Below are 17787 nucleotides of genomic sequence, written 5' to 3'. Positions count from 1 at the left end.
GTTGAAAATATTTCAATAGGGCACAAACTAAGAAAAGACATATTTACAAAATTGTCTGCTCAAATAATATAACATACATTTTCCACTACCACAGCCAATGTCTATTCACTCCAATATATAATATGTATACGTAACACTACCGGTATGCTCCACGATGAAAATTCAAGTGCCAGGCGTATGGTAATCTGAAATCACAAACCTGTGTAAATCTGTTCAGGAAACTCTTGGGTAAGGCTTTTCTACCACCTCCTTCTTGTACTGGGTTTTGACAGGCAAATATCCTTGTTTTACTTCGATCAACTTGAAAGCAGCAGCCTAATTCTGGTACATAGAGTTCTCCTCTGTGGTCGAACACACTGTTCAAACTTTCAAGAACAGATTGAGATGCAAGATTTAACTGCGAAGAAAACATTGTCATTAACCAATATTTTTCGCCAATTAAAATTGATTTCATTGAGCCATTGCATTCGAGCCTTAAAATAAGATTCATACATAAAATAATTTCGAAAAGAAAGCTTACAACAGCTACAAAGTCACATGTAGGTTACAACTAAAAAGATTTACGAAATTTTGATGCATGTTATTGTGAGCCATGGAAATTGTTTTATGTGTAACAACACCAGGTCTCTAAGCTGCAGTTTTCGAGTAGATAATAACACAATTGCAATTAGGTTGTCGTTTCAAAGACAGATCTAATACAAAAACTTGAACCTCTGTGTTAGGCTCAATGTTTCCAGTATGGCTTTCATGTATTGGCTAAACATGTAATTGTCTTAATTTTGACTAAAGTTACCAAGGTATCTAGCTGGAAATAAATGTGGCTTTGCAGTAATTATATAAAATAAAAATAATTTCAAATTTGGCACATAGTGTGCTAACTTAATTTAACCAAAATGTTTCTTTACAATTAAATTGAAGTTTCTGTTTATCCACTCGCTTCCCCAATGCTTTGACCTATTTTGCAGTAGAACTTTAACCATGATATAACCTTTAACCTTTATACCATGATACACTGTACAATAAGTGCAATGCCTGACACTATTAGCAAAAGTTAATATTACAACTTGAACCTTGATAAACAACAGTATTTCGATTGAACATAGTTGAAAATTTTCTTTATAATTGTTAACATCACTTTTGTAATTTCAAGCAAAAGTAAACGCTGGTGAATAACTGTATTTTTTAATTGTTTTAAATTACACCCACGTCTACTCGCATGCAACATATTAACAATATTAGGAAGTTCACCTCGTCTAGAACTATCCAATGCCCAGCCTTCAGTGCAGCAAGCAATGGGCCATCCCTCCAAGCAAATTGACCACCAGTTCCATTTTCTACAGGAAGGTCAGCTCCGAACAAGTCAGAAGCATCCTAATGTGCAACGGAGATCATCAATACTATTTAGGCAAGATGAGTAACGGAAAAATTATAGCTATAAACTTGATAGAAATATGTCAACGCCAACAAATCCATAACAAAAAATGTCATGTCAAGAAAATTACAACCTTATTGTTCAAAACAGACCACTTATATCAAAACACAATGGAAAACCTCAGATTTCAACAAAAATACAAACCGTTTGCTCGGAGAGGTTGATCCTTATCAGACGATGGTTTGACGCTTTTGCAATGGCCGAAACCAAACTAGTTTTTCCACCACCTGGAGATCCTTCAAGTAGAATGGGCCGGGATAGCTGCAAGGCTCTTAGAACCCTGAGCGCGTTTATTGATGTTGTATGAGCAGTGAAAGCAAATTGGCTGTCTTCTTGAGATACATCACTCCCTAAACATTATATGTTGTAAGAATTTGCAAATTATAATTATACATTTAATTGTGCAAAATGTAACTGAATTGATAAATGAAAGTGTATATAATACAAGCAATAAGTGTTAACCTAACTAAAAAATAAAACCTAAATTTAATACCTGTAAAAATCGAAAATGGGACAACACCAAATTTATTCGATTGCTTCAGTAATTCAATTTTGTGTCGACTTTCTGAGCTCAGCTGACTATTAACCCATGATGCAGTGTAAGATGATAACATGGACAGTAGCTTAGCTTGTTCCAATTGTGACAAAATAAAATTCAAACATTCTGTCTGAGAACTGTGACTTTGTGAAGCAAATGATCCAGACAAGCCTAACGCAAAGAACTTGGTATAACTGAACAATCTTACTCAACTTACTGACAAAATGTACAGGTTCAAAAAAATGTAACTGTGATCAATGATGACAGTATAACTGATGATGATGGCAGAATGTATGTTACTCTACAGTTACACAAAACAGACGTTCAAACAAGCTGTTCTCTAAAAATGCAAAAAAACTTACCTGACCCAATTCCATCTACGTAAACCAAACAAGCACCATGTATGTACGTTGATGGCAGATCAAGTTCATGGCTTGATATACTCATAAACTTTGCCCAGGTCAAAAGGTCACGAATAGATATTATAAATCTGAAAACAACTTAGAAGTCAAAAACCTAGTTCTGTAATACAAATTAAATTGTTAAAAATATTTCAAGCACAGTCGATGAAGCAATTCCGTAACGTCAATTTACCAGGCGGTAATGAACGCTGATAATGGATGTATTGTATTTAAGCATATATAATATGTACCTCTTTCCAAAAATGGTTTTCTTAAACCAAGTTACAAAGTTCACGATAAGATTGGCATACAGATTTGAATTCAGGATTAAATCATCTTTACTCTGTAATAATAGCAGAAGTTCTGGAATAGTATAATAGACTTGAAGTTCTGGAAGCTCATTCAACAATCAAGAAATCAGGTATTAGTACACGTGATATCACATAACACAACACTTTGTTGTGAGATTACGTTGCTTAGCTACCATTAGTCAGCAGAAGGTGAGTAAATGAAAACTTACATCAGCTTGACAGAGGTGTAAATTATGCTCTAAAATAGCGACCAGGTCTTCTTTTTTGCTTACAACCTCACACCATATTTCAGTCATACGATTGCGTAAAGCTGGTGACAGCTAAAAGAAAAAGAAAAAATTACCTTGGCATCAGACACATAAAGCTCAATCTAATTTTCTGCTTGACACCTGCATATTGGCAACATAATATTATTCACAAAGATTAGCAATCAAAAAATTAAAACATTAGAAAAAACAACTGTAAACCGGATTTTATAAACATTAACATTAGTTACCACAAATACTAGAAAAAAAAAGTTGGATAAGAATTAAGCAAGTTTTTCAGTTTCATGAAATCTTTATCCTCGGACTGAGAAAGTCTTAGTTTTTAAAGCTGCATTGTTAAAAGATGCGGTGAAATTGAATGTATGGGTTAATTAATAAATTGTATGCAGGTCAATGGGATAGCTAACTAACTAACTGCCAACGGTGTACAATTAAAAATTACAAAATGCTTGTTTTCTTGTCAGCAACCCGTTAATTGAATAAGTGAATCAAAGACTACATATTTTTACGAGCCAGAATTTACCTCTTTCTTGCCATAGTCGCCTCCGGGATTCATGGTTGCCAGAAATTGAAAGCCCTGCCTTGCTGTCACAAATGCACCCCCTTCAGTAGTACCAAGAGACTGGAAGATGTAAGTTATAATTAACATGAAAACATTTAAATAAAGAGCTTTTTAATGAACAGAACGATATGGCATAATGATAGAACACAATAGACTAGATCTTCCCAACTAGAATTTCCCAAGGTGTTTGCTAACTTTTTAAAGGGTGCAAAACCTAGGAAAAGGTAATTGTTTGAATTCCAAAGTATTTAATTTTTTTTAGTCAAAAACTGCATTTAATGGAAGCAAGGGGTGCAACAACAGATCAAACGTTTTCTAGAGGTGTGAGGGTTAGAAAAGTCTGGGAATCCCTGAACTAGACATTTTTGACAAAACTTAAAAACTAAACTGACGGATTTTTTTTACCATAGACAACTTGTCTGGGATCACAAGGCTACGTTCAGGTTCTAGGACACTGTTTAGTCTTTCCAGGACAGAATCATCAGCTAATGAGATTTCATCCACCAAGATATGATTGCCTTCGTACATGCTTTGCACCAATGGGCCATCCATCCACTCAAACAACTTCACTGAAGTGTTCTCAGTGTTATTGCTGCTGTCGTGTTCCCTATGGGTCCGGGCCTAAATAAAAAGGCAAGAGGGTTAAATGAGCAGAAGGTGTTTCAATAGAATACAACAAAGTTGAAACTTGTAGTATTCTACACCTTCACCTTCATGGCTTGTTTTTGTGATAACTACTTTGGGGATGACATTATTTCCAACTGAAACTATTTTACAAAAAATAATGAAAACAGTGACTATACATCTAAGGTACACCCAACACCCACTGGTCTGAGGCCTCCAATAAAATCAGCCGCTTCAGTGTTGGCATGACAATTAATGATTGAAAGTTTCTTTCTCATCAACCATGAAATCAGCTGACAAACTGTTGTTTTTCCTCCTCCTGTCTCTCCAACCAACAGTACAGGTTCATCAAAGCGCAGAGCTCGCTCCAGGGTAACAAAAAGCCTGCAACAAGTGAAGGCATCCATTGAAATCAAGCAATGAATGAGATCTTGAATAAATTTAAATAACGACGAACAGCTGAACTGCATAAATTTTTTGTTGAAAATATTTCATTAATTTTGTAACAATGTGTTTGAGATTTTTTCAAGTCCTTCTTCAGCGTACAATATGAGGAAACTAACAAATGCAACCTAAATTAAATAAAACTGCATCAAATACCTTCTCATTGGCTGTGTCCACACAATGTGTTTGAACTCTTCTGGGAGTTTACCAATCAATTTCAAAATATTTTCCAAACTAAACAAACGATCTCGGTCTATGGAACGGTTCAGGTGCTTTTGTAAAACTTCTTCAATTACCTGTGTTTGAAAATGTTTATAGTATCTTGAAGTTTAACAAAAAGCTTCAAGTACAAAAAGCATATGGTTTCAGCCTTAAAGCTTGACTTTTATGTCATGTGAAAAATGCTACATAAAAACTGCTAATCTGATAAAATGATTTTGAACAACACAGATGATCTTTAAACCTTTTCTTCCTCAACTTGACGAACTCTACTAGCAAGCAGTAAAAAACCGTCATCAGCTAAATGTTGTTCCCAATCATAAAATTCAGAAGAATCGACCTAATACAGAAAAGAACAACGGAACCCAAAAAGTAACTAATATCCTATGCAATTATAAGCCCATTCTATTCAGAGATATGCACAAGTCTACACAGCAAACAACTATTAACCTAATATAAGTCTTCAAACTCAGAGAGTAACTAACCACCATTGTAATTCTAAATCCATTCTACTGAAATATATGCATAATCTTAACGTTATATCAATCTGACGTTCATTTTGTTAACATCGATCAATATATAGATAAAAATACCTGATGTCTTCTATGTCGTTCAGCCCATCGAAATAAATCTCGAAGCGTTATAAAGCCATGTTTTCCAGCAAACATGCCTGATGCCCTTCGGCGAGCCTATTACAACAAAATCAATAACATACGACTTTTCATTACGCAAGAATTTAATGTCTGACATGTTAAGTTTACCTGTAGTTCAAGCATTATCTTGACTAGTTTAGCAGAGTGGTTGGGAGACAGCTGGCATCTTTTTTGCAAGATAGTTTTCAATTCATTGCAAGGAATTTCATCAAAGTGCAATTCGACAAAACGATTCCTAAATGCCCTTGAAAGGACTTTTCTTCCACCGTATAGTCCAGGGGGATTTTGTGTTGCAAATAGGGTGAATCTTTATAAACAGTGTTTATTTAACTTTGAGAGAAAAAGTTAAATTTATGGTGATAAATAGCAGTTTAAAAATTTTAATTTGATTTAAAATCCAGGTAATAGTTTGATTATTGCCTTATTTCACTGAGAGTTGTTGGTTTATATTATACACTATTTTGAAAAAATATTTTAATTTGCCAAAATTGTAAACCTTTAATACCAGGCGAAACAATTACCTTGCATGGGCATGAATCACATCCTGAGTTTCAGGAATATACAGTTCTCTATTGTCATCCAATACACGATTGAGTGCTTCAAGAATGTCGGTCGGTGCAAGATTTAATTCATCCAAAATAACCCAGTGACCTTCGCGCATTGCAGTGACCAGTGGACCATCCTGGAATACCAGTTTGCCTTGAACAGAAAAATGATAATCCGCTAGTGGCTATTGCAAGTTTTCATTACAAAATAACTATATAATTAAGATAATTGGAAAAATAATGCTTTCAAGCCCACTGCGTTTATTCATAGTGACTTAGCCAACATAAAATTATTAACAGGATGATATTAATAGTTAATTGAACATGTTGTGACAACTAAAGACTCTTTTCGCACCATTTTCATCGGACGAATATGATCCAACATATTCCTGCAGGTCAGTGTGTTCATGGTTATTAATCCGTATCACTTTATTACCGGTTAATGCTGCTAAGAATTTAATTAAACTTGTTTTTCCTGTGGACGTTTCACCTTGGATCAATATAGGGTATTTCCCATAAGACACTGGTCTGAAACAAAGACATAGCATAAACACTAAACGGCCATATCTTCACAAACTAAAGTGATTAACAATTCCGCTTTTAAAACGCAGCTACTCTGTCAAAATCCACCTCATGTTTTACTTTGCTTGCCACTGCATATTACACATGCAACAGAATATCAACACTTTAGTAAATCAAAAGTTATTACAATGCCAGTACTGCAGTATTGTTTGCGCAATATCGATTGTTGGTAGTTTTTATATTAACATTAATAATATAGCAATAAGCATACATTGTGTTGTCAACAATACCTGGCCAGATCTCGAAGATTTTCTTTCACCGAATCAGTTACAATGTAATTTGGGTCACATGATGGCGCATGCGGTCCACGTTGAATATGATGACCTTCCACTGTTACAAAATTGTAATCTGGGTTTGGCAACGGTTGAGATAGCATGCTTCTAAAAGTAACAGAACAATGAAAAATAAAGGTTGCAGCTATTAAACGACTCCATCGGAAATATGCTAAAGATTAAGTACTTCAGTTTTGATTTTCCAATTATGTGCTTTATAATAAGCTTGATAACAATTGGGTGTGAGCTTCGATCTAGGGCTGTTAAGAATGATAGGGAAAATCCTTCATACAATGCTCTCTGAAATGGTATCTTTGAATTATCCAAGACGTAACTTAAGGATCTGGAAAAGAAAAAAACATCATCCACAGAAGAAATATGATAAATACAATTTGGATATTAAACGTAAAGCATGTGATTGCAAACAATTGAATATGAGACAAAAACAACAAATTTTGAAAATGTAAGTCATCAGCAACCAAATTATACTAAAGGCAATGTGTTTACCTGCAAAGTGTGCGAAGTGAATAACAAGGCTTTCGACCGGTGCCATCAACAAGTTTTTCTCTTGCCATTTTGCGAATTTCCTCATAGAATCTAACTATTCCATCAACTACTGATGTAGTTCCAACCTACCAATATGAGCAAGACATTAAACGACCACGTAGAGTAACGGGATGGACTTAAAAGTAGAGAGATATCATCAAATAACATCTTACTAGAGTTGATATTAATTGACTACTAACAGCCCTCTGATGGACTCAATGGCAAAACAGAGAGATATGACAATTATGTGAGCAATTTTAAGTTTTTAGCAGCAAAATATAAAAGATTTTTAAAAAAATTCTGTTTTATATTTGGAATTTCAAAACATTAGCACTTACTCAAATCGTCTGCAATAATAAAATACTATGAATTAAACAGAACAACTTGTTTTTACCATTCTTTGTTCAAGGTAGTAAGTTACAATGGTGGCAATGTCACTGTAATCAATCGGTTCGTCAACAAAAATTTCAGTAAATCTATTTCGGACACCCTCTGAAAGATTGCGTTTACCAACATCAGTAGCAGGATTCATTGCAGCAAACAACCTGTAAAAACCAAACAAATGATATTTACCAACAGACAATCACTGACAACTGTTTTACGATATCTAACAGTTTCAAAAACACGTAACAAATCTTGCTATATTACATGAGTTACTAGCAGAATAACGTTTGCAGGACTTAAAGAGCTTTCAAAAACATTGTTTAATGCATTGGTACCTAAAGTTTTTCTGACGTTTAATTGGTTTTGCATCTCCCTTTTCCATCAACACCAACGACCCTGAATCAGATTCTAGTACACCACTCAGACACTCGAGGGTGTCAGGAGTAGCAAGGTTTATTTCATCAAGTAAGAGCCAATCACCAGACTGTATGCTCTGAGAAAGCTTACCTAAACTCATAATATGCTTAGTTAAGCTGTGAGCAGAAAAATTAAGTTAATGGCAATCAATTCGTGATTTGCTTAATATTCTATTAATTTGATGACAACAGGGTAGCAACTGGTTAGTTAGTGACGTTTGTAATTACTGTACAAAGTATTAGTACTGATGCTACAAATTCTACAACAAATAGATGTTATAATAAAAACTTTTTCAATTGCTTTTTCTACAGTATTTATTATAATAAATGTTTGCCATCATTTTATTTTCCAACTGCGCATTTTGCAATTTACCTTCAACAAAACTGAAAGCGATGGGAGAATCAGATTTTAACTTCACTTTCAGGTCATGCAGGTCTTTACTGAACTTATTCCAAGATGAAACCAAACACTCAACTTCTTTCTACAAAGTAAATAACAATGATCCTTATGCAGAGGTCATTATCGTATGACTTTATGTGTGTAAAATTTGGGTTTCATAAACTTGCTTACTTTTTCTTTTAGTCTTTTCAGTGCCGCCTTTGCTGATTGCATCATTAACTGCCACAAATCATTGTACCTGCAAAAACATTGTCTTAAGTTATTTTGTTCACTAGTGTTCCCTGTTGAACTGCAAAACTCAGAAAGGAATATAAAAAATCAGCAGGCTCTGGTTACAATGCTGTACCTTTTTTTAAAAAAGCAGTTCTGTACGTGTGATAAAAATTTTTGATTTTGTTTTTGTGAGAAAGTTTGTGGAAAGAGTTTTTCAAAGTCCTCTCTGACAGGTGCAACATAATGCCGCATCTGAGCAGGTTTGTAACCACCCAAAAGATCTCCAGAACTTGATTGCTGTGACATGTTAATCACGTGAAGTTGATTACCTAACGATAGAAAAATTACAATGAACAAAAAGACTTTACAAAGTAATATAGTTAGTAGTTACAGAACTAATTTACTTCTAACTGAGTTATTATTAGTTACCAGTACAGTACTTCCTCGATTATCCGGTCAAGTTGGGTCAATGTTTTCAAAAATCTGACCGGATAAGCAAAAAAAACGGATAATTGAATTTGTATTTTTACATCATAGAAATAGAAACAGAGAGAACTAATGCAGTAATGTACAGAAAAATGTCATAACTCAGCACTTTTATGGTAAAAAACTGATCGAAATGTAGCAGTTTACAAAAAAATTACGCTTAAAATCTACTAAAAAATGAATCAATCTTGGATTGTTTGCGGGAAGATTGACGTTTTTGGCTGGTCTAACTTCACACTACTTACGAAGGATATGCTGCTGGACCCATAGAGACATATTCAACAATTGTAACCAGTACAAATGCAACAATTAATGCATTCTCCATTCTAGAATTAGTCGGTTAGTTTGTTACGTCATAATCGAATGTCTCGGCCGGATAATTGAATGCCGGTTAAACGAGGTACGGATAATCGAGGAAGTACTGTATATCACATTACTTACTTTATATTTAATATCGAAATTAGTTCATACAACACAAAATGTAGCGAAATAGCTTTGATTTAACAATCACTTGACAAAACGACTAATGCAATTTAAAATGATCAACCTGTTTCTTGAGCAAGATATTGCAGACATGAAGTTTTTCCAACTCCAGTTTCTCCGACAAGTAAGACGGGTTCTACATTATCGATGCAGCAAGAGATACGTTCAAGAAGAACACTGGAGTGCCTGAAAAATAATGGTCAGAAAAATTTGTTTAAAAAGTAACAATATCCCATTGCTAATGGATGATAATGAAAGTAGACCATGACTGTGTCAAATATCCGATTCAATACCATTGATATGATCCACACAATCTTCGAAAAATCATAACATCTTGACAACAGTGCTGTAACCAAGTCATTTTTATAGGACTCGAGTCAAGACAAGTCATTTCGGAAGTTGACTTAAGTCAAGTCGAGTCAAATTACTGATTGGATCAAGTCAAGTCAAGTCAAAATGCAAGTCAAATCAAGTCATGTCATTTGCTATACTTTTAACCAATCGTTCGCAATGTAATCAAATGTCTGTAACTCAGTTGGTCAATAAATTAACAACCAAGATTTAATGACTTGGTCGACTTACTTTCCGAGGCTCGAGTCAAGTGAAGTCATTTCAAGAAATGATTCAAGTCAAGTCAAGTAATTTAAAAACGTGACTCGAGTCGAGTTATTGACTCAAGTCATTACAACACTGCTTGACACAGTTCACTTTTTCACCTAGTTTGTGCAAATGGTTGTCTCCTTCTTCTCAATCTTGAGGAGTTGGATTGAATTCGAGATATGGATGATCTCCCAACTTTAAAGACGTTACTTGTTACCACAATCTCTGGTTTGTATGTGTGACAGTAATACTCTGCCTGCAAAACAAGTGGAGGCTGAATTGAATTTCCACTATATTAAACTCAATTTTAAAGCTCTTTAGTACCATTTTTTTGCCAGTGCTTCAACACATTCAGAGAGTTTTGTGAAGTAAACATAATAAAACATGACTTCTATTTAGAAACTTCAATCACCTTTTCTTTAGATATGTTAAGTTCTGAACAAACTTGCTCCACCATTTTCAAGCGAACTTCAGGGTAAGGGCAGGAAGCTATAAAGCAATCGATTGCGGCCATGGCAGCATTGTGGGGAAGATCACTGCTGCCTTGTGCTACGTAGCTTCTTGAAAGTCGATGACACCATTTGAACAAATCCCTGACGAAGAAATTTTTAAGCAAAATATATCACTAAAGTCACACGTTATGTCGAGTATTTGCAAACTCTTAAAATATTTCCAAATTACTATAGCCTCATTTAGTAGGTTAGATTTAACAAAAGAACGTCTGTTGGTTACCTTACAGCATATACCTTTGTTATACATCAACCATACGAGTTACAAATGAAGACAGCTTTCTTTTATTACCTGGTCAGCATGTGTCTTTGGGTAGAATGTGAAGAGACAGTCACTTCTTCTTTTAACTTGGTATAGATCAACAAGATTTTTTCAACCACCTTGGAAAGGTTGGAATACTTTGCAAGAATTATCTTGAAAAAGATATTCAAACTTTTATCAACGAAGTTGTGTCCAGTGTTATTACAAAAACCCCTTTGTATCTTTATTTCTTTGCAGCAATGTTAATGACTATTGATATATTTTTATAATATTTATATGATAACGTCGATAACATTTACAAGATACATAATTACACATCTACGACCAGTGATGACCAATCTAATAAATATTGTATTTCAACAAGAAATCTAACCTCTTTCAAGTCAGTTTCAGGTATTGTCGACAGTTTAATGACACGAGCGTGTTTTGTGATCATGCTGACATTAAGATGACGAGCTGACATTGTGTTGTCAAGACGTTGAGACATGAAAAGTCGAAAGTCTGTTGAAATTAGATCGCCTTCATTGGGGCGACCAGGAATGCTCAATTTTCCAGATTCAATTAATGGAAGAAGCAATGAGATCTGTCATTGTTAAAAAGTTTGCTACATTTCACACAGTTTGTATCGTTAACAAAATATAAAATCAACTATTTGCTTTAAACAAAAAAAGTTAACTATGATCATAACTTTATGCATGGTTACATTTTAAATAACAAAATTTGATTTTGTACTGGTATATAAGAAGTTATTGACAGATTTTCTGTCTAAAAGATTTCACTGTACTTACTACATCAGAAGGAGCCCTGTCAATGTCCTCAAGCAGTAGCCAATGACCTTTGACACAAGCTTGAACCAGAATTCCCGGTTGCCAAACAAACTTGCCTGAAATAAATATAGGTTGCTGACCTCAAAGAAGTTATATGCAACATGCATAAAAATTTCTGTGCGGAAAACAACCTCAACAAATCTTTGATTCTGAAGCTTAAAGAGTAACTAACCTGGTACGGGGGTAGAGACATATGCACCGGTTAATGTTTTGCTGTCTGTTTCATCACTTAATTGAACTTTTGTTAGATGAGGAGGTGAATTGTGCCCTGGACATTTTGTAAGTAGAAAACACAACCTGGCTTTTTATTATCGTCACATTTCACTGATTTATGCATAACACTAAAAAGTAGTTACAACGAGCAAATTGTGTAACATTGTCCACTAACTGCGGCTGTGTACCTGTTACTTGAGCAATATATTCCACCAAAGCAGTCTTTCCGCAACCAACTGGACCTATTTGAAACAGGACTATTTGAAAAAGTTTTTAAAGCAAGAACTACAATGCAAATTGCTACATTATTGGAAGCGAGAAATACTTTCCTTGATATAAAATTAACCTGCAACATTAAAAAGTGGCATGGTAACCATACCTTGTAAAACAACTGCCTTTCTTTCTGCAATGGCCATGGCAAGGCTTTGAAGGTGGGGTTGCAAAGTCTTGGTTATTACCAATGTATTACTTTCATTGGTATCTGAAAAATTCTCTGAAACAAACGCAAGATATAAAATTACAAGTAAATTGAAAACAGCAAGATACAAAAAATTAAAAACATACAGAAGTTTGTATAAGTGTTAAAGGTCTTCATGGTATAATATTTCCCAATATAATAGTATTTAAGTTGTAATATATCATATGTTACCTTGCATACTTTGCGAACACTGATCCAACAAAACCCCACAAACAGCCACAAGTGACGATGACAAATCGGCTGAAACAATTGCCTGCTGGGTATGGGAAAGTTTCTTTTCACTGACACTGACAATGCATTGGACAGAGTCAACAACTGAGTCACTGATGTTTGGCATTTGACAGGTCAACCTGACAAATTATAACAACTTTGTAAAACGTTGGATAATTATAATTATCGTATATATATATAAATTTAACCACTTTTCGAGTGGTAGTATAAGAGGAAATGGAGAAACCATAAAAAGTAAAGTCACAATGCTTATTAAAAGAATTCTTGTTTCGCTAAGATTCATAACCAACACACTGTACATTAGTGTTTCTTCTTCTTCTTTAGAAAGTTCCACGCAATCAACATCACATAACCCAACAATATTTGCAAGAATTTTCTTCAAAAACCAACGCCCTCTTGAAGTGATTTGAATATTATCATGTTGAAGACAATCAACTAATGATGACCATTCCCATGGAAATTTTAATATTGAAGGATATCTCTAAATACATAAAAATTTACTGTGTAGTTAAGTACTGATGTACAAGAAATAAATACACAATTGTATGCACTAAATTTTTATCATTATGGCAGAAACAGCAGAGTTGATAATTAATCAGTGACTATCTAGGACACTCAAGCTAAAATGGTTCCAAATTCACCACTTACAAAATACGAGTGGTTTATTAATAACTAATGATATACTAGTTATCTGTATAATCAGATTGAGTTTATATGGAAACAAGCAATGAACTTTCATCCTTACCATGATCAAAGAATATGTTGCCTCCAAAACACAACTGAACTGATTTGACACCATCTTTTTTCGTTTCTTGGCCCCATTGCTTTCACACTTGTTGTGGGAGATTCGTATAAATGGAGCACCACGTTTTTCCAGATATGATAAAGTGAAACTATAAGAGCAAAAACAATAAAAATATTATCAAATAACATAAAAATATTCAAAGATCTGACTTAGTAATAACAGATCATCATTTATTTGAAGATATTAGGAAAATCCAGTGAGTCTGTAACATATAATAATAAAATATGATCATTATACACAAGTACGGAAGTACCTAAAATCTAATGTTGTCAAGCATAGACAAAGGCCCATTATAAATATTTTAAAAAATTAAACGTGTTCAATGAAAGCTTGTAACTCTCTGAGCTGAGGGGCTTCATTAAAGTGATTTGCATTCCTTGTAAATGAGAATAACATTTGTGAGAGAATAATTATCTATTTATGCATGTTATATAACAGACTTTTTGCTGGGATCAGTAAGTCACTTTGAGTTATCAAAAATTTGAGTTAAAAAGAGTTCAGTTAAGTTTTAAGTGCAGTGCAGTCAAAATGAAATTAAAATGCTCACTCTGATAAGGAAGGTATTGATGTGTAACATAACCATCCAATCACAATGCAGATGCGTTCATGCGTAGCAATTGCTTCTTCATCATCGAAAACCAGGCTTTTCAATTTACTGCAATATCTGGATATAAAATATAACACATTACACAATACTGTTAAGCTTACAAGCCCTATTTTTTTATTCCATGTGTCTATTGGATATGGTTAACACTGATTGGGTTTCGGGTACAGAGCTATTGTAAGCTGACTGCATAAATTCTTAAATATGTAACATATCTAATCATACCCATAAATTTTAATTTGAACACAGTAAATAGTACAACAACACAACGTCACTGCAACATTAACTACAAAAACAAATACAACAATACCTGTGTAAAAGATCTATTGTCAAAGGACCAAATGCCTTTGCTATTTCCACACAGGACTTGTTATCTGAGTTTACTAGCAATGTTGCCAATGATGATAATAGATGCTGTCTGTCTTGTGGGTTCCATATCTGTAAAATAAATTTTCTTATATCTAAATTTGGAAAAAGTCAATCCATACTTTCTAATAAACTGCCACAAATACAGTATACTGTGTGTTTATACACTACACACTTTTTAACTTATACTTTGTTTGCAAATTTCATACATTCTTTTAAAATATATATACCTGCTTTGCCAGATATTTCACGAGTTCTTTTTTCAGTGAATTATTTTGCTTACAGATTAGTTCTAAAGGTGCTTTTATATCAACGATAAAATGTTCCATTTTTACTAATCATCTAAATATGAAAAACAATAGCAAAAAGATAACATGATGTGTGTGGACTGTGTTGATGATATTTAGGTATTCCTCATGTGAAGACAAGATAAAAGAATATAAAAATGACACCCGAAAATAAAAAAACATACAAAAACAATGCACAACGCAATCATTACTACTACTAATTAATTATCAACTCTTAACAATACGTAGTGCAGGATATGCAAATACAACATAATTACAACCTTCCTAGTTAGAATGAATGGCAAAATTAAGCAGTACTGTATATGTATACTTTTACAAAGTAAAAACTTCAACACATTAAGTAAACTTTTAAATGGTAAAATAAATTCTGGTTGTTTCACATAAGTCAAAATAAATTCGAAGCAATGGTTAACCTCCAGTTTTAATAAAGATGAATAAACATATACAATCTCAAAAGTAAGAATAGCAATAGATACCTAATCAACCACAAATCACATATTACGAAGATTAACATGCAAAAATGCAAGGGTTTCAAAGGTTGTATGATCCACAGAAATATGACGTGGTGATACCACCATATTCTTTGCATTCAACAATTCATCTGCTTTGATGGCGACTGGGAAACATGACAGGTGGTTCATTGCAAGTTTAAACAAAGGTGCATTTTCATAATTATACCTGATCCAAAATTGAAATGGGTCACAGTTTGAAAGTGGTGCAGCCAAGTACTGATAAACCTGCATTTGGCAATGCATTTCCCGAGACATAGCAGAAGACATTTCACTTTCTGATTTCACAGATCGGTTTGATGAATATGAAAATATGAGGCTCTCAGTTGGTTCTATTTCATTATCTTCTGTGCCTGCTTCACTTGTAGATTCTTCCTCTTGGACTTCCTCAAAAAGCTCCATTGCTGCTGATTCCAGAAGATCTTTCAGCACCAACTTCTCATCATCACTTGCCCAAGAGTCTTTGATACGGGGGTCAAGCATTGATGCCATCGCATAATAATTGTAAGCCGATTCGTCAACGAAAAAACAAGTGGCCGCTTGGCTCTTTCCTAACTCCGGTTTAACAAAAACGCTTTCCATGTTTTGCAGTAATGCTGATACAAACAGATTCACTTCATGACAACTGGCATATTTTTCATTTGAACCAACTAAAATACTTTTAAGTTTTGTAATTGCAGGAAGCACAAGCGCAATGGATGCTGTATTGGCAGTTAACTCAACCAGGGCTGTCTTAAATGGTTTCAAGATATCCCTTATAGAATGTAGTGTGTTCCAGTGACTATCCTCTAATTTTGTGTATCCAATTTCGGTAGCAAGGAAATTAATAACCTCCTTTGATTCAATTGCTGAGTGCACCATGTTATAAAGCAAGAGGAGGGATTTAGAGTTATCCACAATTAATTTCGATTGACGCAGGCCTTGTTCTGACTGATAATCTTGAAGCTTGATGACATTATTCGGTTGGTTGATAAAACTAGCAACTGAGCGTGTTAAAGTTATTGTTTCTTTAATAAAGCTGCAACATTTCCAGGCAAGTGTCACTATGCTATCCAGAGTGACACCAATGCATTTAAGCTGAAGATAGTTTGACTGTTTTAACGCTCTGTGGACAATTGAATTGTCACCATTTATAAACGCATTCATATTGAGATTCCAACTGTTTTCTTGCTGTTTAATAATGATTCTGATGTCTTCATATGCAGTAAGCGTGTTGATTTTCCTACACGCTAATAGAGGTGTAATGCGCTTCAAACTGCCTTTCTCCCATACAACTGCATGTACTGCCACCAAGAGAAACATAGTGTTGTCTTGTCCTGCTTGAATATCTACACTCCCGTTAATTAAACCAGCTGAATTGCCAAGCGTTGCATTTAATCGACCTTTCAATTCCTTGAGCAACTGAGGTAACACTGAATTTGACAGTTGTGATGTTGATGGAGCACTGTATTGTGGTTCAAGTTCTTTGAGCAATTGTCGGAATCCATTGCCGTCAATCATCAAAGGCGGAATAAAATCCAGCGCAATCATTTCAGCAATTTTTTGAGTTATTAATTGAGAAGAAACCGTCACCTTAGCAACACGTGGCCTTTTCGGAGGAGGAGGAGTTTCTGTTACATTGCTTGATGAATCTTCACTTGCAGATGCAACAACTTCTGACAGATGTTTTGGGAATTCTGCTGTACGCAAACTTTTTATCCTTATCTTATGACGTGCTTCCAAATGTCGTCTCATTGGAGTTGTCGTAAAAGTTGATGGAAGTTTTCCTCGACAAATTCGCTTCTGGCAAAGAGTGCATATACTCTTCGTATGATCTACATCGCAAACTTCAAAATATTTCCACACCTCCGAGGTCATTTCTTAACCTAGGCTAGCACACTTACACAACAAAACTAATGTCTCTTATCAAACAAACAACACCAAACTATTGATTTTTACAACAGAAAGCTAATAATGTTATGATTAAATCTGAAATAACCTTATAATGCAAACGTAAATTTAAGCTTTTAGGACTTAATGGAAATTAAATTTAGATTAGATTTAAGTTACAACGTCAAAACATTCAAGTTAGGTCTAACAAGAGACCATGAAGATTGGTTTTTAACAACTTATTTTTTCCAGTGAAATAGTAATAGCTTTAAATTCATCTTTGTCATTTTATGTAACCTGCAGTCTACCGGCCAGACTGTATTTTTGGGCCTCTTTTGACAACTCATAGGCTGCTAGGCGCTGGTGTTGATACTTTAGCAAGCCTCTGTCAGCCAGTTTGCTAAAAAAACTGCTAGCCTATAAATCATA

At 34.4% G+C, this 17787-nt stretch overlaps 2 protein-coding genes across 4 annotated transcripts in view; both read right to left on the bottom strand.

Moving 5' to 3' along the window:
- The window catches only part of LOC143469993 (midasin-like), a 42507-nt gene extending 27481 nt beyond the window's left edge, over positions 1-15026 (bottom strand). For 2 of the 3 annotated variants that reach the window (XM_076967818.1, XM_076967819.1), the window contains exons 1-39: positions 14903-15026; positions 14617-14744; positions 14250-14366; positions 13643-13790; positions 13197-13378; positions 12838-13016; positions 12568-12681; positions 12377-12430; positions 12148-12243; positions 11937-12031; positions 11522-11731; positions 11179-11300; positions 10790-10970; positions 10494-10633; positions 9842-9963; positions 8942-9137; positions 8767-8833; positions 8569-8677; positions 8115-8286; positions 7790-7940; positions 7357-7481; positions 7037-7192; positions 6808-6957; positions 6351-6523; positions 5972-6149; positions 5559-5757; positions 5391-5486; positions 5042-5137; positions 4735-4874; positions 4338-4518; positions 3916-4131; positions 3472-3570; positions 2892-3002; positions 2623-2714; positions 2333-2460; positions 1926-2141; positions 1577-1782; positions 1249-1371; positions 200-397 (exon numbers count right to left, since the gene is read on the bottom strand). In XM_076967818.1, coding sequence (XP_076823933.1) covers positions 200-397; positions 1249-1371; positions 1577-1782; positions 1926-2141; positions 2333-2460; positions 2623-2714; positions 2892-3002; positions 3472-3570; positions 3916-4131; positions 4338-4518; positions 4735-4874; positions 5042-5137; positions 5391-5486; positions 5559-5757; positions 5972-6149; positions 6351-6523; positions 6808-6957; positions 7037-7192; positions 7357-7481; positions 7790-7940; positions 8115-8286; positions 8569-8677; positions 8767-8833; positions 8942-9137; positions 9842-9963; positions 10494-10633; positions 10790-10970; positions 11179-11300; positions 11522-11731; positions 11937-12031; positions 12148-12243; positions 12377-12430; positions 12568-12681; positions 12838-13016; positions 13197-13378; positions 13643-13790; positions 14250-14366; positions 14617-14744; positions 14903-15001 — 5565 coding nt within the window. In that variant the 5' untranslated portion in view covers positions 15002-15026. The remainder of the gene's footprint in view (positions 1-199; positions 398-1248; positions 1372-1576; positions 1783-1925; positions 2142-2332; positions 2461-2622; positions 2715-2891; positions 3003-3471; positions 3571-3915; positions 4132-4337; positions 4519-4734; positions 4875-5041; positions 5138-5390; positions 5487-5558; positions 5758-5971; positions 6150-6350; positions 6524-6807; positions 6958-7036; positions 7193-7356; positions 7482-7789; positions 7941-8114; positions 8287-8568; positions 8678-8766; positions 8834-8941; positions 9138-9841; positions 9964-10493; positions 10634-10789; positions 10971-11178; positions 11301-11521; positions 11732-11936; positions 12032-12147; positions 12244-12376; positions 12431-12567; positions 12682-12837; positions 13017-13196; positions 13379-13642; positions 13791-14249; positions 14367-14616; positions 14745-14902) is intronic. The other variant, XM_076967820.1, reaches the window with a different exon arrangement.
- A 445-nt stretch (positions 15027-15471) lies between these two features.
- On the bottom strand, positions 15472-17346 carry LOC143471388 (zinc finger BED domain-containing protein 4-like). The gene has a single exon (XM_076969850.1). The coding sequence runs from the start codon at positions 17344-17346 to the stop codon at positions 15472-15474; it is 1875 nt and encodes a 624-aa protein (XP_076825965.1).
- Positions 17347-17787: the final 441 nt, after the last annotated feature.

Source organism: Clavelina lepadiformis, chromosome 9 (assembly GCF_947623445.1).
Source record: "Clavelina lepadiformis chromosome 9, kaClaLepa1.1, whole genome shotgun sequence".
In the NCBI taxonomy this organism is placed as follows: domain Eukaryota; kingdom Metazoa; phylum Chordata; class Ascidiacea; order Aplousobranchia; family Clavelinidae; genus Clavelina; species Clavelina lepadiformis.
Note: the sequence above shows the minus strand (reverse complement) of the source record. Positions and strands in the feature narration are given on the sequence as shown.